Source organism: Chelonia mydas, chromosome 8 (genome assembly GCF_015237465.2).
Source record: "Chelonia mydas isolate rCheMyd1 chromosome 8, rCheMyd1.pri.v2, whole genome shotgun sequence".
In the NCBI taxonomy this organism is placed as follows: Eukaryota; Metazoa; Chordata; order Testudines; family Cheloniidae; genus Chelonia; species Chelonia mydas.
The window spans coordinates 87915156-87942134 of record NC_057854.1 but is presented as its reverse complement, the minus strand read 5'-3'; the positions used below and the strand labels follow the sequence as shown (position 1 = coordinate 87942134).

Here is a 26979-nt window from a genome sequence, read left to right as displayed (position 1 = left end):
CCAGTGATAACTTATTTGCCGTTATTTCTAAAAGGCAGTCTGATGTTTTTAATCTTTATTTTAGCTAGTTGCACTGTTTCATTGAGAATGATCCCATTTTAAAAAGAAATTTAAGCACTGCAAAGTTATACTTCTAAGCAAAAACTGATTCCTAAACTCTTGCGTTGTTGATGTTGCTCTTTTAGGCACAACTGAAAAATCCTATAATGCAACATGCAGCTATAGACATTACTTATACACAAAATGGCTAATTAATCTTTGTGACTCACTGCTGCACAATATTGAGGCAAACAGCTGAGTAAGTTGAACTGGAATTTTCCAAAGCACTCCACATTGACCTGATTCTGCTCCTGTTAAAATCAATGGTAAAACTCCCACTGACTTTAACGGGAACACAATTAGGCCAACGGTGAGTGCTTCTAAAATTCTCACCCTTCACAAATCTAGCTGGTTAGTTAGGGGTGCTTTAAGATATACATTTTTCAGAAGTGCAAACAGGCACAAAGAGGTTAAGTGACGTGGCCAAGAAGTCACAGTCTGTAGAACAAAAATGCCTATTTTCTAATACTAAATCCTGTACTTAGACCAGCATTCCATACTTCCTCTCCAAAGTTTTAACAAGATTAAAATACAATGACTACAACCCTTCAAAATTCAGACAAGCAAACCCAGTTAATGAGGTCTAATGTCAAAACAAGGAAAGAAAGGGTTGGGAAGGAAGACCATAATAATTATGGGGCCAACACTAGTCATACTACAAAACCTTGGATATAAGAATGCTGAGGAATTTTTTTTAGTAGGAAATGAGGAAGGAAGCTATGTCAAGGGGATAGTTCTGCATATGGTAGAGCCTTCCATAGTGAAGATTAGACCTAATGATGGGTACTGTCTGAGGGCAGATAACAATTGGGACAAGGCTCAAGGAGGCCCATAGGGAAAGAGAATTAGAAGAGTTTCAGATTCAGATGAATTGTTTTAAAGATTCTTAGTAGAGCTGGGCCAACTATTCAGCATGTGATTTTTGATTAAACTCGCCCTTTGCTCTTTTCGTGACTCATTCTTGTTCAGACCTCGATTTTTACAAACTTGTTCAAAATTATTTGTCAGATAGTTTAGACAAACATTTCTGGCTGTAGATTACTTGTGGACTACTTGCCAGGAAAGGCTTAAGGGAACAACCTCCTAGCGCAAACACCATAAGTCACATGGGAATGGATCTGCTCCCTGACTGACTCACTCTCAAACCCACAAAATACTTTCAGGATGGCTACATGAACACTTCTGGTGCAAGTATTTGAGAGAGTACAATTGCAAATGTGTTTGTGATACTTTCTTTCTTTCGCTGAATATTCTTGCTAACCCAAGATCAGATACAGATATTTGTGGAAAACTAATAAGAAGGGCCTTGAATAGTCACCAAAGTGACTTCGTGCCTTAAATGTTTGTAACTATTTTTGAGGTGTTTGATCTGCTCCAATAAACATCAACAAGGCTTTTGAGATCCCTGTTTGTTTTATACTTTGCTACAGTAGCACTCCTGGTTTCATCTGACATGGGAAAACAAATGTTTAATGCATGAGTCAAATGTCTCAATGTTCAAAGGCAAATCTGAAACATTTCTCACCTCTGCATTTGCCTTTCACTAGAGATGGGCGAAACAGGAACAGCCAATTCAAATTGTTTTGAATTTCAGGGAGAGGGGAACAAGGATTCAGATCACCAGATCCTACCTAGCCCTTACAATTTGGTACTAGATTGGATCCAAAAGAAAAAGGGACCTATTTTTCAGTGACAATTTCCAAACGTTAAAATTTTCCATGCATCTGATGAAGTGGGTTTTAGCCCATGAAAGCTTATGCCCAAATAAATTTGCTAGTCTCTAAAGTGCCACAAGGACTCCTCATTGTTTTTCCTGAAAACACTATTCACGTACTAAGCCTGGGAGTAATGTGTCTGCATAAATATTATTGGCCAATGTATAGCATCTCACCAGTGCCTAATGAAGCCTCTGAACTCTACATGAAGGAGGGGCGCATCAGCCCTGTTTTACAGATGAGGAAACTGAGGTACAGAGAAGTTAACTGAGTCATCCAGTGTCACACACATACTCTGTGTCAGAATCAGGAAGAGAGTCCAGATGGACTGACTCCTTCTCCTATACCTTAACCATGAGACTCCGCTTCTTCATATTATGTATGACTACATATAGCTTCTACCACAAGTGTGTGTTAAGTGTCCATTCAGATAGGATGGTACCTGAATCCATATTTTATCAGTTAGCTGCATGTCTACTGGAGCATAAGTTAGTGTTGCAATCTCTTGGCAAGACAGAGACCCCCACCCCTACAAAGTTCCTGTTTACCTCAATGAAAGTTCACTGAAGGTGTGGACTGGACATAAGAATTCTAGGTAAGGCTCCTAGGAGATTATATATTTTGGAGACCGCTGCAGCTGATCTAGAAGGCTATACGCTCTCCAGAATCCACCTGTGTCTGACTAGTTTTGAAGAAAAGTTATCAAAGGCCAGCTCGTAAAAATGCAGGCAGCGGCTGGAGCTTATGCTAGAGCTCCCACTGGTGGACCGGCACTGGTGGTAATGTAATGGTTACGATAGAATTGAATATAAAAGTAGACAATACTTACTGGTGAGGAGGGAACTGATGACAGAGGCCCATACAGTGTTAGAATGCGGAAACAAGGACTCTGTACAGCCATAATTCACATCAGAATGTACTTGGTTTTGATGGTTTGGCTATGACCTGTAACATAACTTTAACACACACACACACAATCTGTGTTTAATGTAACAATACACTTTTTTTAATGGTACAGTAAAGGTCATTTGGTAGAAATTACATTTTATGTAAAGCAGTTTGTTGTGGAAACACCTTATGGTCCTCAGTGGTGATACACACTTCTACTGAAAATGTCTTCAAAATATACTTTGCAAACTCTTTCTAGAGTCAGCTACTGCATAGCAATCGCTGATTTCTTTCCCACATACAAATCAGAGAGTGAGAGAGAAATGCTCTCTCTGGGCAAATAGAGCATAAGGGTGAAGTGCAGACTGAAATGAACTAGAAACGACTCTTCAAGTGAGAGGACTTTCAGAAATAATTTGTGCAGAGGTAAGGCTAGTTTAATGGAAAAAAATCTAGGGAATATATGAGAAGGCGAACAAGGGTGACAAGAAGGGAACTAAGGAGAAGGAAAGCAAAGAATAATAAAGGAGAAGCATGAAAACAGGAACAAGTGGAAAACTATCACTTTTGTGGAGAGGAACATTCCAAATGGTACTATAATAGGCAATCCTATTGTATTTCTTACAAGAGATGAACCAATAGAGCTAAAGCTCCTTTACACTGATTTTATTACTGGCATTTGATTGTTATATCAATATTCCATGTGTATGGACAAAGGGATATAAACTGGCCATCAACATGTTTAGACTTGAAATTAGATGAAGGTTTCTAACCATCAGAGGAGTGAAGCTCTGGAGCAGCCTCCCCAGGGGAGCAGTGGGGGCAAAACCCTAACTGGTTTCAAAATAGAGCGTGATAAATTTATGCAGGGGATGATATGATCAGACTAGCTACATGCCATTGTAGGCAATCTGCGACTGCTAGCAGTACATATCTACAATGGCTGGTAATGGGACACTAGGTGGGGAGGGCTCTGAGTCACTACAGTGAATTCTTTCGCAGGTGTCTGGCTGCTGGGTCTTGCCCACATGCTCAAGGTCTAACTGATCACCATATTTGGGGTCGGGATGGATTTTTCTCCTGGGTCAGACTGGCAGAGACCCTGGGTTTTTTTTCGCCTTCCTCTGCATCGTGGGGCACGGGTCACTTGTAGGTTACACTAGTGTCAATGGTGGATTCTCTGTAACTTGGAGTCTTTCAACCGCAATTTGAGGATGTCAGTAACTCAGCCAGAGATTTGGGGTCTGACAGGCGTGGGTGAGGTTCTGTGGCTTGCAATATGCAGGAGGTCATACTAGATGATCATGATGGTCCCTTCTGACCTTAAAGTTTATGAGTCTGAGTATAATTGTAATTTAATTTATAAGCTTGTGTTCTCAGTCTATACATGCTGTTCTGATACAGTCTACCATTCTGGTATTTCCATGGTTTGATGACAATTTTATTACCCATAAAATGCCATAAATGGGCATAGCTCCTTGTACCACAGAACTCATAATCTAAGGCCGTGGCCATGTAATCAGATCTTTGTGGGAAGAGCCCTCTACAGCCCACTGAAGTCAAGAGAACTCAGCGTAGGCCTAGGGTCTGCCCACATTAAACAGTTTGCAGGATCAGGGCCTGAATTTAGACAGAGAGTAAAATTTTCTAACACGCCTAACTGACTTTGGAGCCTAAGCCCCATTTTCAAGCGTGAGTTGTCCATGCAACTTAGGCACTTTTGAAAATGTTTCCAATAGTACAATGGGTAAGGGTGACACGAATGTGGGTTAGGTAGAGCTGGCCAGGAATTTTCCAGTGAAACATTTGTTGGAAAATGCCAATTCATATAAACCAACAGTTTGATTTCAACAATCTGCTGCCCAACACAGGCAGCTTTCTACTAGAAACCTGCCTAGTTTCCTCCCAGCTCACCTGGTAGGTTGCTGGTGAGCTTGGACTGCCAGAGTCTGCAGCTTCTGGGAGCTGCAGACTGTTTTAGGGCTAGGGCTTCCAGCTTCCTGCTATGCAGCTAAGAGCCTGGGAGTCCTAGCACAAGCCATCAAACAATAATTCAAATAGAGGCACATCTTACTACTACTGCAAAGGGCTACATAATATGCAGGTCATGATGGAGCTCAAGTCCCATGCAGCACCGGTACATCTCTGGTATGGGTGCATATAAAATATATATGCTATTCAAGCATTCAGATAGGGTCTTGAGAAATGGAACTGATGTGCATGAGTGGAACTAATAAGTCCAGTTGGGAGGTTTTCATTTTATTTTTAAATAAAAAGATAAAATAGTATTTTTCTAGTGTTCAAGGGGCATCCAACTGTTTGTATAACAATGAAGTTATCTCCAGTGCTAAATTATAACTGAAGAAGAAAACTAAGTCATGCTTTTTTATATTTTTTTTAAAAGGGTGTAAAAAAAATGGTTGCTTCAGTAATGACCGCTACTAGAGACTAAAGTGTTTTTGAAATAGTCTGAAAGAGAATGTAAACCCAGTCTTGGATTCTAATTCTGTAAGGTACCAAGAACTGGCAGCCAGTGTCTCAGCAGATTGGACCTTTAACATGTAAATGATGCAGTGCAGATACCAAAGAGATGAATGTGGTATTAGAGTAAAAAGGTTAGATTAGGTAGATTATGAATGCTAGAAAGGATTCTGCTAGCTTTCCAAAAACGATGAGTCTTAACTACGCTACATTCTTGCAGTCTAACTACACTAAACATCAAAATAACAAAATGGGAATTGAAGGAATACAATTCCTCACTATCGAATATATACTAGCTACTATGCTGTAGATTCTAAGTACCTTAAACATTTAACAAGGGGAAAGCTATCTTTGTGACTCCCCTCTTATATTTATTAAACTAATTATTTTCACTAAGGGGAATTCTCTTCCTTGGAGGATGGCACAGATATTACATGTTTAAAACCACTAGACCAGGGGTGGCCAACCTGAGCCTGAGAAGGAGCCAGAATTTACCAATGTACATTGCCAAAGAGCCACAGTCATATGTCAGCAGCCTCCCCATCAGCTCCCCGCCCCCAGTGCCTCCCGCCCACTGGCAGCCCCACTGATCAGCGCCTCCCTCTCCCTCCCCATGCCTCCTGCCCACCACAGTCAGCTGTTTCACAGCATGCAGGAGGCTCTTGGGTGAAAGGGGGAGGAGCAAGGGCATGGCAGGATCTGGGGAAGGGGCAGGAGCCTTGGGAGAAGGGGTGGAGTGGGGGCAGGGCCCGTGGCAGAGCCAGGGGTTGAGCAGTGAGCACCCCTCCCCCGACACATTGGAAAGTTGGTGCCTATGCAAGGAGTTGCATATTAACTTCTGAAGAGCCGCATGAGGCTCCGGAGCCACACGTTGGCCACCCTGGCACTAGACTATAATAACTGCATGATGCATGGGGGTGGGTTGCCAGATTAAGGGCATAATCCGGCAAACCTTTACTCATGTGGGTAAGTCCTATTGAGTTCAATGTGACTTCTTGCTTGAGCTGGGACTTCTCATTGAATAAGCATTTCCAGGGATGAGTTCCAAGTACAGCCAGTAAGCACTTCAGAATCTCAAAATTTGAGTCATAGGTATCCAAGGGCAGAATTGCTATAGGGATTCTACCTTCTGACACTGTCATCTGCCTTCTACATTCTTTGCTCTCCTGGGCCTTGCCTCTTAATGCTGCAGACACTAATTCCTTTAGTGGTTTGGGCAACCCTTGGGGTGCAGCAGTTTGCCATAAAAAGGGCTGCTTTAATGACCACTAATTTGCTTATTCCCTTTTGCTCATATGTCCTCAAATAAAAAATGCTGTGACACAAGAAAGCCACGGAAAGAGCCTCATTAGGCCTCATTGACTGAAACTGAAACTGAAATGGGATTAGAGCTGGAGCCACTTCAGATGCTGAATGAAAAATCTGAATGTACTTTAATGAGCTTCATTCAATGAAGTATGTTCAGATTGACAGAAATATGTGCTATCTGTTGGAATAACCAGAGAGGGTCATATCAGTGGAAACTGAGGATATATAATATGGAAAAGCTGCATTCTTTGTCTAGACTGTATTCCACAAAACACAGGCATATTAAACATCAGTGTAAATCCAGCCTCATTTGGGACCTGATCCAATGCCCACTGAAGTCAGTGGAAAGGTTTTTGCTTTGGATGAGGCTTTCAGGACCTGACTCTTCTCCCATTGAAGGGAGTTTTTCTATTGGCTTCAATGGTAGCAGGATCAGGCCCTTAATGCATAGAACAACATTTGGAGACTAGCCCAATATGTGTTGAAATATGTGAATATTTCAACAGTGCCCCCAAAAGTTCACTAACTTGGTTTCACTACGGTAAAACAGAATAATGAATAATATATACTTTTCAAAGGAATTGAATGTAGTAATCAAAGCAACATGATTTAGGATGCAAAATTATTTTCCTTAAATTACACACCTTTTGTTCAACAGTCTTTTCTAAATATAAAAGTTAGTTGCAAACTTCAACCATAAATTTTTGTAGCTAGGGTAAAGTTGGCTTTGTTCTGCTTCTCAGTTCCTTATTGCATGTGTAGTATTGTTCTGAACTACATTGATGAAAGAAACAAAAACATATCTTAAACAGCATTTAGAGCCAATTTAATTGACTAATTGAGAATACAAATGAGTTACACTTTCAGGAAAACTTTCTTGTACATTACAGAATAGACTAATAAAAGGGAATGAATATCCTATGTAAATACTGTACTGATACAGGCAATTTTTTATATATTTAACGGGGATAGAGTCCAGTGAAATATTCAGATATGAAATTAGCGAGCCTTATTTAGAGTTGCCATAGACTTTAATCAGTTCTCCTCAGGCGTAGCTCACAGCCCTCACCTCTATAACCAGACAGAGCGACCTGTTTGTCAGACATTAGGATATTTGGTTAGCCATGTAGCTGTTATACTATGATGAGAGATACTTACATGCATTGTTCATGATCAATGTTACTAGTTAAGTATATGGGAAATATCCTATTTTTAGGCAAGATGGAAGGAAATTACATAGCATCGTTAACTAAGTTCTTCCAAACGCTGGCTTTTAGCTAAAGACAAGTCAAAGAGGAATGTTATTAGCAGTAGCCAATTACTTCATTTTATCATTCATTTATTGTGTGATGTTGATTAACTAATGTCAGGTTATACATAATCATTGTATGTTAAATAAAGTTAAATTGTAGGATTATAGAACTATTGGATTAATTAGTAGTTAGAAGGGATAAGTATGTATTAGGTATCTAAGTATGAAGGGCTAAAATGCAAGGCTTACATGCTGAGGCCTGTAAGATTTTAACTTAACCATACTAGGCCATAGGCATAAGAAATGCTTGACATAAGTAAGTGACCAAAGAATGACCCTATGCTGCAAAATTACGGGAACAGATGTACCAATGGGTGGTATTGGGAAAAATTAGCTGTAAGATAAATTTTAGATCCCAAAATGCCCTAGAGGCACATTTTTTCTAACACAGGCCCTAACCACAGAGTGCACTTTGTGTGTTGATGGTAATGAGAATAAAAGGGACTACAAACAACCTATTAAAAATGGGGTACACAATATTCTTGGGGAACACAATACAAATGAGGAAAAAGAGGATGGACACCTTCATGTGCATGTGCAGAGTGTTGGGTGTAGTCAGAAACACAAGATAAAAAGAGGGCAACCAGATTGGGTAAAATGAGTTCCTTATGGGAAAACTCCAGCAGGAACCATCCCTCTACTGATGATCAATTGGCAAGGCATCCATCAGACTCTAAGAATATCATTAAGGATGTGAGCATGACTATATTTGTAACTTGAGCATAGGTCTTTATATGCATAGGTAATCATAACTTTAATTGTGACTTTAATAGAACTTGTAAAACAGACTAGACCTTGTACTTGTGCATATATGTGTGGTCACTATCCTTGGCTCTATGTGATGCTAGAGGCTCTAAATCTGAAGCAAGTAGAAGAAATGAAGTTCACTCTGTAGAGCTTGAAATTGTAGCCAGCAGAGCTGAATCCATGGTGGTATAATACATTACTAAATCACTTTAAATAAAATAAAAGAGCTACATAGCTGAAGATGTTTACATATTTGAGAAAGATGAGTTAAAAAGTTGGGGCAAACGTTTAGTGAAATAAGAAAAAAAGATTTGGGGGTGCATTTAATTGTTTTACTCTGTAAAAAGATTTTTTTTTTTAAAGAACTGGAGCTGGCATCCTATAAAATAGCACATCTATCACTCTTATGTGTCCAACAATTCAAAACACACCACTATTTTTCCACCTATGTACATCTCTGAAAGGAGTCAGTTACAGTTCATGTACTCGCTTCAGGAACATCTGGTCTGTGGAAGCCTTTATGCAATGAGATATGTCAGCACTGTTCACACTGGAATAACTTTTGAGCTGATACATATTTTCTATAGATAAAATTTACTTTGTAAAGGAATCGTTTAAGATATCAAACTAACTTTCAAGTTATACTTGTACCTTCATTAAATTGAGTCATACTTTTCTTAGCACTGCACAGCTTAACTATATCAGTGAAGAATTGAGAGCACACCACTTAGTTCTATTGCCTAAAGCTTCAAGTGGAGATTTGGCCTCATTGTCCGAGGCACTGTGTAAACACATAACACAAAAACCAGGGGTCACCCGATTTAAAACAAACATAAGGAAGTACTTATTCACACAATGCACAGTCAGTGTGTGGAACTCATTGCTAGGGGATGTTGAGAAGGCTAAAACTATAACTGAGTTAAAGAAAGAATTAGATAAGTTCATGATGGATAAGTTCATCAACGGCTATTAGCCAAGATGGTCAGGGATGCAACCCCATGCTTTGGGTATACCTAAGAGTATGTCTACACCGCAATTAGAAATCTATGGCTGGCCCGTGCCAGCTGACTCAGGCTTGTGGGGTTCAGGCTACAGGACTATTTAATTGCGGTGTAAATGTTCAGGTTTGGGTGGGAGCTTGGTCTCTAGGACCCTGAGAGGTGGGATGGACCCAGAGCTTGGTCTGCTGCCCAAGCCCAAGTCTGTAGCCCAAGTCTACACTGAAATAAAACAGCCCCATATCCTGAGCCGCACGAGCCTGAGTTGGCTGGCCTGGGCCAGCCACGGGTGTCTAACTGCAGTGTAGACATACCTTACGTCTCTGACTGCCAGAGGCTGGGACTGGATGACAGGGGATGGATCACTTGGTAACTGCTCTGTTCTGTTCATTCCCTTTGAAGCCTCTAGCACCGGCCACTGTCGGAAGACAGGATACTGGGCTAGATGGACATTGGTCTGACCCAGTATAGCCGTTCTCATGCAACACATAAGTCTCTGCTCTAACGAGCTTGCAGTTGATAAGACAAAGAATTGGAGGCACATAAAGGTGAATTGACTTGCCCAAGGCCACACAGCAGGTCAGCGACAGAGCAGGGAATAGAGGCCATTTATTATGACTCTCAGTCCAATGTCCTAGCCACTGGAGATGCTGCCTCCGTAGGTTGCTACCAACTCCCATACTATTTATGGCACCTTATGACGTTTGTGTTCAGACATGAATATACCGTCTATCTCAAATTTTTAATATCACTAGCTCTTGTTCAATAAATCCTGACACTTTTAATGAGCTTCCCTAGCGTGCTGTGTTTCTCTTGTGCTATGCTTTTTGGAAATTCTGCATGATGTAGATAATTATACTTAAGTCTTATATGGTACTCTTGATCTTACATAGACCTCAAGGAAGGACAAATATCCTTCTGCTTTTCCCTTGGAACTATGATACCAATGACCAGTTATGGCTGCTCCTTCTGCACTCCGTCTTATAGGGGATCTCTGGGGAAAAAAATTATATGGCCCTAGACTGCAGCACTATCTCTTCATTAAGCTGTCCACAGGGCATGATGCATATCTCTGTGTTCAGGCCTCACCAAACATGGGGCCACCATCACCCTGGTCAAATCCCACCCTGTGAAGGGGCCTTTGCAGAAAAGTAATGGAACTAAAGGTGGCACCATCAGTGACTGCAAGCTCTTTGGGGAAGGGACTGTCTTTTTGTTCTGTGTTTGTACAGTGCCTAGCACAATGGGATCCTGTTCCACGACTAGGGTTCCTAGGCTCTACGGTAATAAAAGAAATCCATAATAATAATTAATAAAAGGGGAGGATCCATGCATGAAGGATGGATCCCTCTGTGGATTCCCCATCCTCATTTACAAAATGTGAAGGAAAGAACTGATAGAAGAATCATGGATTAAGCTTTGTCTAATATAAGTGCAACATGCCTGTAAAATACTGGAAATGTAAATTTTGGGCCAGAAAAACATGTGCTTCAGATTTCAATGGAACCTGATAACAAACTTGAATATAGGGAAACTCCATTTCTAATGAAGTATAATGCAAATATCAAATTGTTTCAGTGCAAAGTGAAGTGTAAGTTACAATTCCAGTTACAGTGAACCTCTTCTTGCAATGAAACAGTTTAATGAAAAATGACTTCAAAGTAAGGTTCCCACTGCACTTTATAACAGGAAAGGCTGTGTATTGGAGTGTCCAGTAGAGATTCTCAGTATTTACTTGCCCAGGATGAGTTAAGATTTAGGGTCTGGCTCCACCTTTACTGATGTTCTTGTGCTACGACTGGACAAAGATAACAGAAAACAGATCAGTAAGTGCACTAGGGAACAGTTTGCTTAAACAAGGCAGATGTCCCGCCACTTAGAGTGGGGCAGCTAGTACTATGGCTATTCCACTCCAACTTGGGCTAGGCTTTACTCAAGGACTAACAGGACCATGAAATCTTTCAGAAAACACTGCAAAAATTGAATAGTCGCACTTTGAGCAGGGACACCAGTTTGGTATTTTTGAATAAAGAAAACAGAAATAAATTCACTTTGACTGATTGTACAAATTTCACAGCTTGCATAAGGGCAGTGTAGGAATCATTCAGGATTTACTGGCTGCCTAATGTGAAGTGTGTCTCTCAGCACTGTAAGGATCCAGTCAAGATTAATTGAAAAAAATACATGAGTTTTTCTCTACTGGATATTCAGGTTGGTTTCTTGTCATCATATTTCTCACATGAAGCATATTGGCAAGATTTGCTCTCTGCATTTTACTTCATACAGTATTTTAACACAATATAATGAAGGGGAAGAACTTATACAAACCTTCTGCAGAATTAGTCTTGATTTTTATTCCAAATTACATCTTTGGAGATGGTGTCCTTTATTTTGTCACTTTCAAACTTGTGGGTTCTCCTTGCATAGGTGCATCTGTGGCCTAGAATCTTCTCTACCCAGCAATATAGAATTTGAGGAGTTATATAATCAATAGTAGAATGACAAGTTATGATTGTACCAGCTGCCCCCTCTCCTGGAGTGTTAAGCATAAGGTTGAAAGCCAAGTGTCTTTAATACCTCAAATTGTGGAAATTGCAATAGAATTTCTTCTTGGCATTACTGCTTTCATGACTACTGCTTTACAGGAAAACACAATTTGATTTGCTATGTCCAAAAGGTGATGAAACAACAAGTAGGGCAGGATGTGGGGAGGACACACATGTATAGCAATAAGATTGCTTGGTTGCTTTGTTGGGCTGTGCAAGCTTCATGGTGGATAAACTTTTTTTTTTATATTCCGTGTGTCAGATTTGACACTCCTAGATCACTACAAATGAAAATGACTAAAATGTAAACTACCTAGGGTGCTTAAAATATAAATGCAGAGCAACATGTGACTATTGTATTGTTCAAGGACATTCTTCTGCATTATACAGTGAGAAATCCACCTATACAAATGTCTAAAAATCAATTGGACTGAGCAAACAGAAGATAGGCTAGTAATTCATGATAAAAACCAAACATTTCAACTTGATGCCACCCATTCTAATCTAGTATGGGCTGGCGATCTCTGCATCTAGATACTCACATAGGCTTCAGCACTGTAGTTAGTATCTGAGCACATCACAATCGTTAATGGATTATATTCAGACAACACCCCTGTGAAGTAGGGAAATGTACCCATTTTTTACAGATGGGGAGGAGAGATTAAGTGATTTGCCCAGGATCACACCAGAAGTCTGTATCTGAACCAAGAACTGAACACAGGTCTTCTGAGTCCCAGGTCTTCTACACACCAGCACTTATGTTGGTATAACTTGTTTTGCTCAGGGATGTAAAAAAGCCACCCCCAGTCACGTAAATTACATCGACCTAAGTGCCGGTGTGTACAGCACTATATCAGCGGGAGAGCTTCTCCCATTGACATAGCTACCACCACTTGCAGAAGTGGATTTAGTTTGCCAATGGGAGAGCTCTCTGCTGTTGGCAGAGAGCGTCTGAACGAGCAGCGCTACAGTGGCACAGCTGCAGTGATTTGGGTGTAGTCCAGCCCCAGTCCAGCATGCCAACACTATGCCATCCTTCCGATCCTGTTTGGCAGTCTCAGCACAGGGGCACCTGCACTATGGTAACCCTAGAACTGGGCTAAAGCACATATTCAGGATAGTGGCATAGTCAACATTCAGAGAATAAACTCAGGGATTTGGGATTTCATGATCCAGGGCTATCAAATAAGCACCTTTCACAAACAAAGCAAACGCTCCTAAAATTTATTTGGGAGTGGAGAGAAGAGGAACGGGGAGAGAGCCAGCATTTTAAAAAATTGTTTTTGTCTCTGAAAACATCTGCTTTCTCTGAAAACATCTGCTCAATGTGCAGCGGCAGTCAAAAAAGCTAACAGAATGTTGGGAATCATTAAGAAAGGGATAGATAATAAGACAGAAAATATCATATTGCCTCTATATAAATCCATAGTAAACCCACATCTTGAATACTGCTTGCAGATGTGGTTGCCCCATCTCAAAAATGATAGATTGGAATTGGAAAAGTTTCAGAAAAGGACAACAAAAATGATTACGGGTATGGAACGACTGCCATTTGAGAAGAGATTAATAAGACTGGGACTTTTCAGCTTCGAAAAGAGATGCCTAAGAGGGGATATGATAGAGGTCTATAAAATCATGACTGGTGTGGAGAAAGTAAATAAGGAAGTGTTATTTACTCCTTCTCAGAACACAAGAATTAGGGGCCACCAAATGAAATGAATAGGCAGCAGGTTTAAAACAAACAAAAGGAAGTATTTTTTCCACACAACACATAGTCAACCTACGAAACTCCTTGCCAGAGGATGTTGTGAAGGCCAAGACTATAACAGGATTCAAAAAAGAACTAGATAAGTTCATGGAGGATAGGTCAATCAATGGCTATTAGCCAGGATGGGCAGTGATGATGTTCCTAGCCTGTGTTTGCCAGAAGCTAGGAATGGGTGACAGGGGATGAATCACTTGATGATTACCTGCTCTGTTCATTCCCTCTGGGGCACCTGGCATTGGCCACTGTCAGAAGACAGGATATTGGGCGAGATGGACTTTTGGTCTGACCCAGTGTGGCCATTCTTCTGTTTCTACCACTATCAATTTAGTCTAAGCCCTATGGCGAGAAAGGTGACATTGACAGAATTGTCCGGTGTAATTTGTTTGAGGGGGTTTGGTCCAAGTGTCCCAGCAGTACCAGTGACAGCAGTTTGTCTGCGGTTTTACAGTCCATGGTATGGTTAGGTTAGGTGAATTATGGCTCCAAATCAGAAAGACTTTCTCGATTTTTTTTTCTTTTTAAACTCCTTGACGGCTAAGAGAAAACTGGGTTCAGAATAAAGAGCGGAGAAGACATGAGTAGATAATACATAGGGTGTGGGGTGTGTATGTAGATAATATAGGCTGTGCGTGTGTAGATAACACATAGGGTGTGTGTAGATAACATAATATATGGGGGGGGCGGGGTTACACACAGGTGAGACAGAATTTTCAAACAGAGGCAGCGAGGCCTCTGGCCTAAGACTGAAATCACGCCCGTCAAACCCTTTAAAAAGGGGTTGGGCGCTTAAGAGGCTTTGTTAGCCGCAGCCTGAGCCAGGCCGCCATTGGGCCTTTTCACCCTCACGCAGAGCGGCCCACTCACTCCCCTGCCCTGCCGGGCGGGGGCCGCTGCCACGCGTGCCCCGCCCCTCTCTGTCGGTGCGGCGCAGCCCAGGCCGCGAGAGGCAGGGCGCGGCCCGCGCCAGACGCCCCCTGGAGCTGGATTGCGCCCGAGCCCGGGCTCCAGACAGGAGCTGGCTCCCGGCCAGGGGAGCCGAGCCTGCGAGGACCCAGCGCCGGGCTGTGGCGGCCGCCGGGGAGCGCTGTGCCAAGGCCGCGCCGGTGGAGTCCCTGTGCCGAGCCGGGGGAGCGGAGCCGAGCCGGCGGCCCACGCCCAGCACACAGCGCCCCGCTGGGGCCCCGCTCCCCCCACCCCACCCCGGGGAAGGCGAGGGCGCGCGCGCGGTTTCCCGCCCCTGCCCGCGGAGCCTCCCCGCCGCCGACTCGCCCATGAGCCTGCTCGGGAGCTACCGCAAAAAGCCCAGCAATGACGGGTACGAATCTTTGCAGCTGGTGGAGAGCAACGGTGACTTCAGCGGGGGCAGCAAGGAGAGAGCCGGCGGCGGCAGCAAGCAAGGGGTGATCCCGGCCGTGCTGGCCGCAGCCCGGAGCCCGGCCCGACAGCAGCCGCAGCATCTGGACGGCGGCAGCAGCACCATGGACAGCTCAGGTAAGGGGCCTCTCTTCTCCCGCGTCCCGCCCCCAGGGCTGACCGGGGACGGGGACCGTGGTACAGGCCCACCTTCCTGCGCCCCGCTGGGGCTGACTGAGCTGGCCCAGCCAGGCGCTGGCAGGGACGGGGCGTCCGGCTGCACTGGATGTGATCCTCACCGGTGTCTAGGGAGAGGACACCTGAGATGGCAGGGTCCTGCAAATTTAAAGAGCTCTTCGTTACTAGCCAATGAATCAACACAGCCCAGGTGCCGCTGCTCTGCCCTGCTAATGGACGAGGGGGGCTGATGTATTGTTCCTGGGGGGGGGGTTGCTGACACTTCTTATGGCAGGACGTTTTTGAAAACCATAGCAAGAAAATGTACCGTCATCAGAATGCAGTCTGTGCATTTCCCAGGCATGGTAAATCTTTCGAAATGAGCATGTTTAGGAGAGCAGAAGGGAGCTCATTATCTAAATGAGAAATGCATTGTGCTGTTGTGCAGCTAGATATACTGAATAGGAAACAACTATCCTGAAGATGCTTGTGCTGTGTTGTAAGCATCGATTAACTAAACAGTGGTGGAGTTGCCTTTATAAGGCACCATGATCATGAGCCTGTATGGTAAGTGACAACAGAAGTCCTTTGTCCGGCCTAAGAGCTTTCATAAGAGCAGTAACAACCTAGGTGCTTTGGGTGGTGGTCAGGTCATTCATAGATTCAATGCAATTTCACCAGAGCTGGAAATCAGAAACACTTCTTGATAGTGTAAAATTAAAAGCAAATGACTATGATTGCAACTGATTTCTTTGTCATTTCCCCCAAAGAGAAGAAAAGCTGTTGTGAAACCATTGTAAATGGGAATAAATAAAAGGGGGAGAAATCCTGAATATAGTCTATTGATTTCTTGTGAAGTCATTTGGGAATCATTTTGTTCTAAAAACAACTCATATAATTAAATTTTGATGCATGCTGTACGAACACTGTGCGTGTGTGTGTGAAATCTTGCAGTGGAGGGACCAGATGGCCCATGTGATTCCTAATAGGATATAGAGCCCTTCACCTCTAGGTCACATATTCAAATTTGCCTGAGTCACTAGTGATTTGAACATAGTTATCTGATGGCCTTTCAGTGTTTGCAAAATGGATTGGTTTCAGTCCAGTTCCTAGTGGGCCATGTGGTCACATCACAATTACTACCCAGAGTCTTTTCAGAGAACTTTAGAGGGAAACGTATATTGAGTAGTCATAGAAGTACCCTTTTGAGCTCTAGGGGTCCAATTTGATGTCTACGCACTCTTAGAGGATGATATAGGGAAGTTTGCACTGCCACAGTCTCCTTGAATACTTTATTCTTTGGATGGGAAGTTCAGTCCCAAGGCACACCTGTCAAACTAAGTCTGACACTACAAGTAACGAAAATAATTTAACGTTAAAATTTCTTCCTTGCGGAAAAGAATTCATGGCATAAGAAGTACCATACAGAGAAATAGTTACGTTTGTGAACATATGGGGAAAGTTCAGGTTATGTAGGGTTTTTGTAAATGAATCATGTCTTTCTAGTTTATAACCAACCGCCTCTCACTCTGAGAGAACTTAGAAATCTACTTTAAGTTAATAGCGTGATGTCGGTGCTAGACTTGCTTGCTAGACTCAGTATGTCAGCTGATGCTTATTCACAGTAGGTTGCTAAGTTCAGCTGTCTAGGTTCTCATATTGGCACCCATCGAGACACTTGGAGGCTATGGTCTACTTAATATATATTGTATTTTTGACATACTATTAAAGCAATTGGTCTTGGAGTTGATTAGAATAATGGAAATAGAGGAACTAAGTGTGGCAGATGATAATATTTATATCTAGCCAGGTCTGGCAAATAGTGTATAGTAAGGTTTCAGAACAGCAGCCGTGTTAGTCTGTATTCGCAAAAAAAAAAGGAGTACTTGTGGCACCTTAGAGACTAACAAGTTTATTTGAGCATAAGCTTTCGTGAGCTACAGCTCACTTCATCGGATGCATCGGAGCTGTAGCTCACGAAAGCTTATGCTCAAATAAACTTGTTAGTCTCTAAGGTGCCACAAGTACTCCTTTTCTTTTTAGTGTATAGTAAATGTCAGATGGTGACCTTTGCTTAATGTTAGCTTGTATGTTACTTGAGTGTTCTTGCAATTGCTCTGCTATTTGTTCAGTTTTCACCACTTCCTCTCTCAGTAAAAACAAGTGTTCGTGGTGGTTACATAGTATTTTTCTATATAAAGGTATTCATGCAATTTTCAGCCATATCAAAAGTTCTACTGGTAAATATCAGGAATCCCTGTGTGGTTAACTGTATAACTCCTATTATGAACTTCTAGAGTGTGCATGCTCAAAATACATTGAATGATGAAGGGCTATTTCCAGGACTTCTCCAACACTTCGGCATTACACTTGTGTTGTATTCAATTTTAATGGTTGAGAAATCTGATTAGCCTTTTGCACTTCCTTCTGTTCAGTCAGCAGTTCTCACTGGGAGTATCTTTTGCTGTTGTTACTTTGCCCAGCCCTCTTGGGCGGGTCTGTTTGCCCACCTCTCCTCATGCTCTACACCACAAAGGAGTCTTGGGGGAAAAACTGCAGAGAGGAACCAGCCAGACACTCCATCTTTTGGACATTCAGAGAACTTTTTACAGGTTTCACTGGACTTTCTCTGCCCTGTGCTGATTGATTTGTTGAGTGCTCCAACCCTCTTCCTCTCCTACAGTCTCTTCACCACACCTTTATTCCACACCTGCCTCTCTTGTCCTCTTCTCATCTGTCCTGTCCACCCCTCATTCTTCCTTCCTCCCCCTTTAGATGATCCCCACTGGCCTAAACCCCCATCCCTCCCAACAAATCATAGAACATGCAGTTTGGTGCCATCACATTGTTCACTCTGCTTGTGTGTTATGCCTCTTCCCCCCCACCTTGTGTCTGTCTTGTCTAGTTAGACTGTAAGTGCTTCAGGGCAAGGGTCATCTACTACTCTGTACAGCACCTAGCACATTAGGACCCCATTCTTGGTTGGCCCATGAGCACTGCTGTAATTAGCATGATTAATAATATCCATTTGATGCAAGCAACAGTGTATCCAGACAGTGCAACAAGAATATTCTGTTTATATGCTATTGAAATTGGCTTATGAGATTCTTGATAGTGACTTGTATCTGCTAAAAATGAGACCATTTTTGGATTAATGGAGTATTCTCAACAAGATCAGGAATACTGGATCAACTGTGATATTCTGCTTAAAACTTGATGTCCATTTCCTCCACTTGGTCTTTCCAATTAAACTTTTTATGCTGACAAATGAGAGATTTTGTCAGTTGTAGTCTACAGTAAATACATACATATATAATTTAGCTAATCGGCAGAATAAAACAAGTTTTAAGAGCTGAAACGACCTCACAGGTGTGCATGTGGTTCCCATCGACTTCCACTGGGAAGTTGCTCATGAATGTAAGGACATAATTTGTTTTTAAAGCTGTACAAATTTGGATGGGTAGGTGGGTGAAATTAGATAGTCCTACAAGACAAACAGTAAACCTAACCTAGTAAAACTGGTTAATCATAGAATATCGGGGTAGAAGGGACCTCAGGAGGTCATCTAGTCCAACCCCCTGCTCAAAGCAGGACCAATCCCCAATTTTTGCCCCAGATCCCTAAATGGCCCCCTCAAGGATTGAACTCACAACCCTGGGTTTAGCAGGCCAATGCTCAAACCACTGAGCTATCCTATCAAAGGGAACACACAGCAAAAGTGTCAAGATAATCTCTTTTCTTGGTAATTTGTATAAAACAGTTGTGGTGCAGTGTCACAAGATGGTTAGTGTCAGAACAAGCCAGTGTACAGGCCAGTGTAGCCGATAGCCAATCCCAAACACCTAAATGCTGCAAGAAGTGATGTTGATTCAGTGGGTAGTACTTTTCTCTCTAAACCAATGCCTTATCACGGTGTTAAGGAAAATTGTGCTATGCTTTTTTTTGGATGAGAGAAAGTGATTCCTGATTTTTTTTTAATATGGATTACATATTGTACATTCAGAATACACAATATATAATCCATGATGGAGTCTTCTGGCCAAATTATAACTCATTTACTTTCTACCCACATGACTTTTCCCTGGCTTTTCAACAGGATACAATATTCTTCACTTCCCATCTTAAATTATGTTTAGTGTTAGTGTTGGTATGCTGTTCTGGAACAGTTGCCATATTTCTGTCACGGAGTTGGCTGTATTTGGGTGGTAAGCAAAGTGATCACTGGGTGTAGCTTTAAGTTGTCAGGCATCTTTGGACTGTTCAGAATACAAGATGCCAAAAATGCAATGACTTGGCATGTTTGGTTGAGGCAGTTGTTACTGCACCTCTGTCCCGCATGTCTTTGGGTGTACTGAAAGACTGGGGACCTGATACTTCACTGCATCACGTCACTTCTGCACTAGTGGAACTCCACCAAAGAACCATTTGGTAAAACTGGAGTAACAGCTGGGAATTTGGTCCTTCACCTCTTTGCTGTATCAGTACATTTGAAAGAAGTTTCCAGAGTCAAATAGCAACCCCTCCTATTAAACCAGACTTACACCAGTGGCTGAGGAGAAATCGTTGCTGCTCTCCTGCAGGTGTTCCAATGGGGAAAGGCAGCTTTAAAATCTGTCTGGAGCTCCATAGGAGTCTCATTGATGGAGGCTCCATGAGCACATTTTCTAGTTGACCTACTCTGGATCCCTCTTAGGCAAGCTATACCCACTTAGGGGCTTACTCGCTGGGCCTGGGCACTCAGGAGAGCAGGTGTTAGCAGTAGCCTGTACCACCTGCACTCCTGGTGCACTAGGGTGCTGGAGTCTGGGTTCCTCTAGCCGTGAAGTGAACTGGACCCATAGTTTTGATGCTGTTATGTTGCTGATAGTGTTTCTTAGTATTACATTTAAGAATGCTCTTCACTGTGTCAATAGTACATTAATAAAGTGCCAGTTACACAAGGAAAACCCAGAGGAGAAAATAGTGCCGGAAATTGGGGCATAACTTAGGATAGACTATATGTTTCCAATGTAACTACCAGCACTTCATGACATAGATGGGTTTGGGTTTGATCAAACTCTGGCTTTCACTTGTTTTGGTTTTGACGGTGCACCCCATAAAGCTTTATGGAAATATACTTACGAATGTATATATGACGTAATTGGAATATGTTTTATGCTACATATACCATGTAACATATCTCTGTAAAGGTTATGATCTACTGAATCTATTAATCCTATTTGTATGCATGTATCATTTTTGTATTTGAAGTTATGAATATTGACTGTGTAGTTGCTTGATTTTTAAGTAGCCTTAGTAAAGCATTTGGTCAGTTTCTTGAGAAAGGAATGTGCAAATTAAGTGCCCAGTCAAGAAGCACTTAATGAACAACGGATCTTGGAATGCTTCAATCCACATAAAAAGTCTACTTGAGGACGTTCAAGGTAGCATGTGAACCATGGCTGCTACCTGTAAGTTCTGAGTCATGCATGGACATGTGACTGGCCCATGTGACTCCAAAACTCCATGTTGTAGCTGCGATTCTACACAGGGGGAAGCAGGGGGGTCTCCACTCACAAGAGAGAGTCTATTTAAACCCTTGGGAGACCCCTCCATTTTGTCTTGAGCTGGATAAAGAGAGAGCCTCTCCACCCCCAAGGATACCTGAAAGAAACTGGAACAAAGGACAGTAACTGCAAGGGGTGTGAGTGATTGCTGGACCCAGACTAGAAGGAGACTAGTCTGTAAAAGGAAGCTTACTGGTCCTCTAAGGGTGAGGTTTTTATCTGTATTCAGTTTTCTTACTGTATTAGACGTAGACTTGCATGTTCTATTTTATTTTTCGTGGTAATTCACTTTGTTCTGTCTGTTACTACTTGGAACCACTTAAATACAGAAAGTAGGATTTAGTAAAATCATTTTTACTTATTAATTAACCCACGGTATGTATTAATACCGGGGGGGGGGGGGAACAGCTGTGCCTCACTCTCTCTATCAGTGTTATAGAGGGTGAACAATTTTTGAGTTTACCCTGTATAAGCTTTATACAGGGTAAAATGGATTTATTTGGGGTTTGGACCCCACTGGGAGTTGAGCAGCTGAGTGTTAAAGATAGGAACACTTCTTAAGCTGCTTTCAGTTAAGCCTACAGCTGTTAGGGGACATGGTTCAGACGTGGGGCTGGGTTTGCAGCAGGCTAGTGGATCGGACTCAAACCAGGCAGGGCACTGAAGTCCCAAGCTGCCAGGGCAGGGAAAGCAGGGGCAGAAGTAATCTTGGCACATCAGTTGGCATCCCCAAGGGGGTTTCTGTGATCCAGCCCATCGCATTGGTGTTTTAGGTTTGCCAGGTATAATATATTGTCTTCTCAAGTCATGTAGGATTAAAGGGACTTGTTTGTGCATAGAAGGAGGAGGAGTGCCCAGAGACGGACCATGTGAAATATAGACAGATGTACAAAATATATTCCTTTTATTCCAGGTAGGCACTGTATGTTATTTCTGTTCTGTGAAGAAAACGTTGTTTAAGATGCACATTTTGACAACATTAAGTTTAAGGTAGCTTCATTACTCTAGAAGCATAGGAAAGTGTAGATACATTATAGAGTAATCAGGGAACTGAAGGTGGTGAAGGATGATGGTGAAGGCATAACATTGGGAATTCTGGATCAGAACCTCAGCTGGTGTAGTAAAGTCAGTGCAGTTGTGCTAACTTATCCCAGCTCAGAATCTGGACCTCTAGTTAAAAAGCAAAACAAAAAAAACCCTAAACCTTTTTTGGATGGTACTTAAAGATTGAAAGTAGGTCTAAACATAGGCTTGCAATAATATAAATAACTCCTTGCAATAAAAATAACCAAACCTTTAGGCTGTATTCTAACTTCCCAGATACTTATGCTGATATAGTGAAAGAATACCTTAAATTTTTTTTGAAGGATTAAGTTACTAAACCCATATTCTGGCATATCTGGGGGGAAAAAAGCACTTTCAGGCAAATAGAGATGGGTGTGTGTGTGTGTGTGTGTATATATATATATATACACACATATAATAAATTATAAAATGGAATATCTCTAGAATGGGAGATTTTAATTAAAATAAGTCATGTTTTGATCTGAACATCCCCTTCCATTGATTCTGTAACATGTAAATGGGTTTGGCCCAAGCCCCACAACATCATGTTAGCACATGAAAAGAAGAGATGACCTGACTGGTCTGTCTCCATTGTCCAAGCTGAGTGAAATGGAGAAAGTTCCTGTTTGAATAATTTAAGATGTTGGTAATACAAGGTAGGGAATTTGTTTTATTTAACAAATAAGATAAAAATAAGCAGCAGCTAGCACATCCCTCGGCCCACGCCGCTTCCCGCAGCCCCCACTGGCCTGGAATGGCAAACTGCGGCCAGTAGGAGCTGCGATCGGCCGAACCTGCAGATGCTGCAGGTAAACAAACCGTCCCGGCCTGCCAGCAGATTTCCCTGATGGGCCGTGTGCCAAAGGTTGCCGATACCTGGTGTTGACTTTACTTTCTGTTTTGATTAAGTAGGAATGCGAAGGTATAAATGACCCACAGTAATGCTGTATGCTTACTGGTAGGATTCATGGATTTAGCTCATAGTTTCATAGTTTTTGTTCTCAGTCACTATATTCCAGATAGGGCTGGTATCAGTGCTTATTAAGATTGACCAACATTTTCCATTATAAGACCCTGTTTTCAGTTGCATATAACTTTGCCAAACTTTAATAATTTTAGCTGAAATTTCCATGCTGGGTATCTGAATTTTTTAAAGAAAATTTAAGGCAAAATGGTCCAGTTATTGCCAAGAAAAAGGCTAGGGGAGAAAACATTGTTTTGCCCATATTTTAAAAAAAAAAATATCTTGAGCCCTTTTCTTTGACCAGCTCTACCACCCCCATGCTTTGGAGCAGGGACTTGAAATATGGTTGATCTTTGTATCAGGGATGTGCCTTTTGCTGTCCCTGTAAAAAGTCTGCCCAAATTTGGCCAATTTATAAGTCTTCGGAAAAAAATCTTAGTTTGTACATGCTCAGTAGAGAGTTGCTGCTGCTAAAAGATTCCATCTTCACTGAGCATGCTCCAGCCTTTCACCGCTCCTAGGGCTACCCAGACAGTGCATGCTTTAGTGAGAAATTTCTGTGATCCTGTAACTAAAAACTGTATCATAATGTATTTGTATATGTACAAGGGCTGCATACTTTGAGCAGAAAATAGTCCCAGACTGCCACCACTACAAGACTGCCACCACTACAAGACTGCCCTATGTCATTATAATAGGTTCACTGCTTATCTTTGTTCGAGAATAATCTGAACGACCAGCCTCCAGAGAGGAATCTTAGGCTATGGCTACACTACAGAGCTTACAGCAGCACAGCTGAACAGGTGCAGCTGTACCACTGTAGCGCTGGTAGTGTAGAGCTGTAAACTGATGGGAGAGAGCTCACTCATCGACTTAATTACTCCAGCTCCCACAAGCGGCACTAGCTTTGTCGGCGGGAGAAGCTCTCCTGCCAACATAGCGCTGTCCACACCAGCGCTTAGGTCGGTGTAACTTATGTCGCTCAGGAGAGTGGCTTATTCACATCCCTGAGTGACATAATTTATACTGACGTAAGAGGTAGTGTGTACACAGCATTAGAGTGGACTGAACTTAGAACAAGGACAAAAATGACAAAGTTAGCAATGGAAGATTTGAGCAAAAGTGGAAAGAGTTTTATATTTTAGGTCTATCTGATATGGAATATGGCGAAGAGTTTATGGATGGCTGAAGGTGGTTAGAGAATGAGGAATAGGCAATGGAGGAGTAAAATGACCTTCTTGCTTCCTCTGTGACATAAAGTAATGCTCTCTCACACTAACAAGCTGAATATTGAAAGAAAATGAGTAACAGTAAGAACACACTTAATAAAACTAATGAAATTGCTGTTCACATTAGTGTTGTACAGTTCTTAAATTATTCATAATCTGAAAATTATCTAAAATCCATTGGCAGTGTAAAGTCAGGATTTCTTTAACTGTTTTAAATTTGCATACCCACCAATCAAAACCTTGTGTGTTGGTGCTTACTCCTGACTGAGTCAGGAGAGAGATATCTCCATATCACTGGCAATGAGATAGAGTATCTCTCAGACAATGTCTGCTTTGTTTTGTGCTCTGCATTTTTAAAAGAGAAGGTTCCATTTCATAAGCCTCTTTGTTTTGAACACTGAATAGCATGGCCTGATTCTTCTTGCATGTGATGTGGCAGTAGCTTTATATGCTGTTTTTTCTGTTTTAGTTTTAGTGTAAACTTTAAAAACAAGTTTCATGGCTTCAACAAGTTTCAGCATTTAATCACTTTGACTACCAGCACATTTTTCTCATCATAATGTAAATTTCACAAACAAGGAAAATCTTTCATGCGGTATAAATAAACTTGATTGACCAATGGGGGTGGGGGAGAGGGGAATTGCTCACAATGCAGATGTTTTGCTCAGGGTACTTGTAACACTGGGCTATTTTGTACTTCTCCCTTAAAATATATCTGCTTGTTGTTGTGAAAGAATATTGTTTAGATAACGAGGAAAACTTGTAAAGTTCTGAAGAAACAGCAGTAATATTTCCTAGAGTTCTCAAAAATGTCATGAAGTTTATATGAAGGCAGTCTGATTATAAAACCTTAAGGCTTAACTCAGAAAAAAAATTTACTTATATGGTCATTTTGTGTTGGTTTTATAAATTAGTATACAAATGTAAGGATTATCCATGAAATTTATAATGCTGTATGTTTACATGAGCTGGCGGGGGATGATGACTTGAAATTGAAAGAAACTGAAGAAAAATTACATTTGCTAAATTTAATTGCTAGAATATTCACATGTAGCACTTTTCATTGGTAGATTTCCAAGTGCCTTACAAAGGAGGTCAGTATCATTATCTCCATTTTACAGGTGGGAATACTGAGGCAGAGAGAAGGGAAAGTGACTTGCTAAAGGTAATCTAGTAGATCACTAGCAATGCCAGAACTAGAACCCAGGTCTCCTGACTCCCAGTCCATTGCACTAGCCACTAGGACGTACTGTCTAGGATTGGACGTAGCCTTTCTGTACATTAGCAGTGACTGCATAATAAACAAAGCTCATTCCTGCAAGTATTGAAGATTTCTCTGGTAGTCTCTGTTACAGTGCATTGTCCTGCATGGCAAGAACCTGCAACAATGCTCTGCACCTTTCAATTTATACGTGGCCACCATGGCCAATACTTCAACTTCTTATGCACAGAATCATGTGTTACTATATTCAAGAGCTCTATTTTAGTTACTTACATAGCCCCCATTACCTTAATATCTAAGTGCCTTGCAATCTTTTAATGCATTTATCTGCACAACACCCCTGTGAGGCATCCTATTCTCCCTTTCAGGCAAAGTCACTCATGCCCCTACAGGAGAGAATAAGGCCCAACAACTTTCCAAAAGGAGCTACATTATTTGTAAAAGTAGACTGTCCAGGAACTTGCCTTTGCAGTCATTGAAACCATTTGGGACATATATGAAGTCCAGAGGCAGTTTCTGCCTGATGTGTACAGAACTCCAGATAAAAGTTGTAGCCAAAACATGATGACAGCTTATTTCCTGGAAGTTACAAGTTTAGTAAAATCAGTATTTGGACAAAATATTTAAATTGATGTAAATGCTAGGGATGGGTGTGCAAGTTGCTTATTAATACTGCCTCATTTGAGTGATCAGCATTCCTGGAGGCTGGGTGATCCCTAACTGGTTTTTTAAACTAACATTTGTCAGGGATAGTCTAATCCCACCTCATTGTGGGGGGGATGGACTGGGTGACCTTCAGAAGTCCTTACAGCCCTGCATTTCTGTGACTCTATATAATTCACACAGGACGTAAAGAAATGCCTCTTGTTTGAAAATGAGAGATGGGTGAATCTCCCTTTTTGGAAGTGTGTGGGGTGGGGGGGGGGAAGGTTCTACAAATAGGAACCATAAAAGGTGTGAAGTGTGTGGAAGAGGAGAGAAGCTTGGCACATGTCCTGGAAGGCTACACCTGCACTGTGACTTTACACCATTACACGTGCCTTGATGTGTCATAACCTCCTTGTTGCCCATATCCGAAATCTTGAAGCATGTTCCTGAATGATAGCGCACAGAACGAAAGCTACATGCATGAGGGATCTGAGTAGGTACATGCCTCTATTGTGGCATGGCCCCATATTAGCCCTGTAGTGCAGTGCCGACATGGCCAGTGGGTGTGTACCAGGTCATGGGTATCGATAGTCCTCCAGGGCTATTCCCACAATGCATTCATCCCTTTACATACTGCCTGACCCTTACCCAAAGGCATAAAGGACTCAGACTTGACCCGCCCCCCCGCTTTCCATTGCCGGGGTATAGCAACCTGTGCTGAGGACTTCAGATAAGTTCTCCCATGAACTCTATGGCTCAGGACAGGTGACCATGGATCATGTTCCAAGAGCTGCCTCTGGTCTCTGGAACACACCTGGGTTCTGATCAGTGTGTGCTCGGATCAGCAGGAACATACTCTTCTAACAGGGCCTTTCATGAAGGCTGGAGGAGACAGGATTCACTAGACTCCAGC

The 26979-nt window shown here is 42.0% G+C and overlaps 1 protein-coding gene across 2 annotated transcripts in view; it reads left to right on the top strand.

Moving 5' to 3' along the window:
- The window catches only part of DNAJC6 (DnaJ heat shock protein family (Hsp40) member C6), a 91561-nt gene that overhangs the window by 7284 nt on the left and 57298 nt on the right, over nt 1-26979 (top strand). Inside the window, exon 2 of one of the 2 annotated variants that reach the window (XM_037907572.2) lies at nt 15194-15353. In XM_037907572.2, the coding sequence (XP_037763500.1) occupies nt 15341-15353 (13 nt within the window). In that variant the 5' untranslated portion in view covers nt 15194-15340. Of the gene's footprint in view, nt 1-14665; nt 15354-26979 lie in introns of those variants that run through there. The other variant, XM_037907571.2, reaches the window with a different exon arrangement.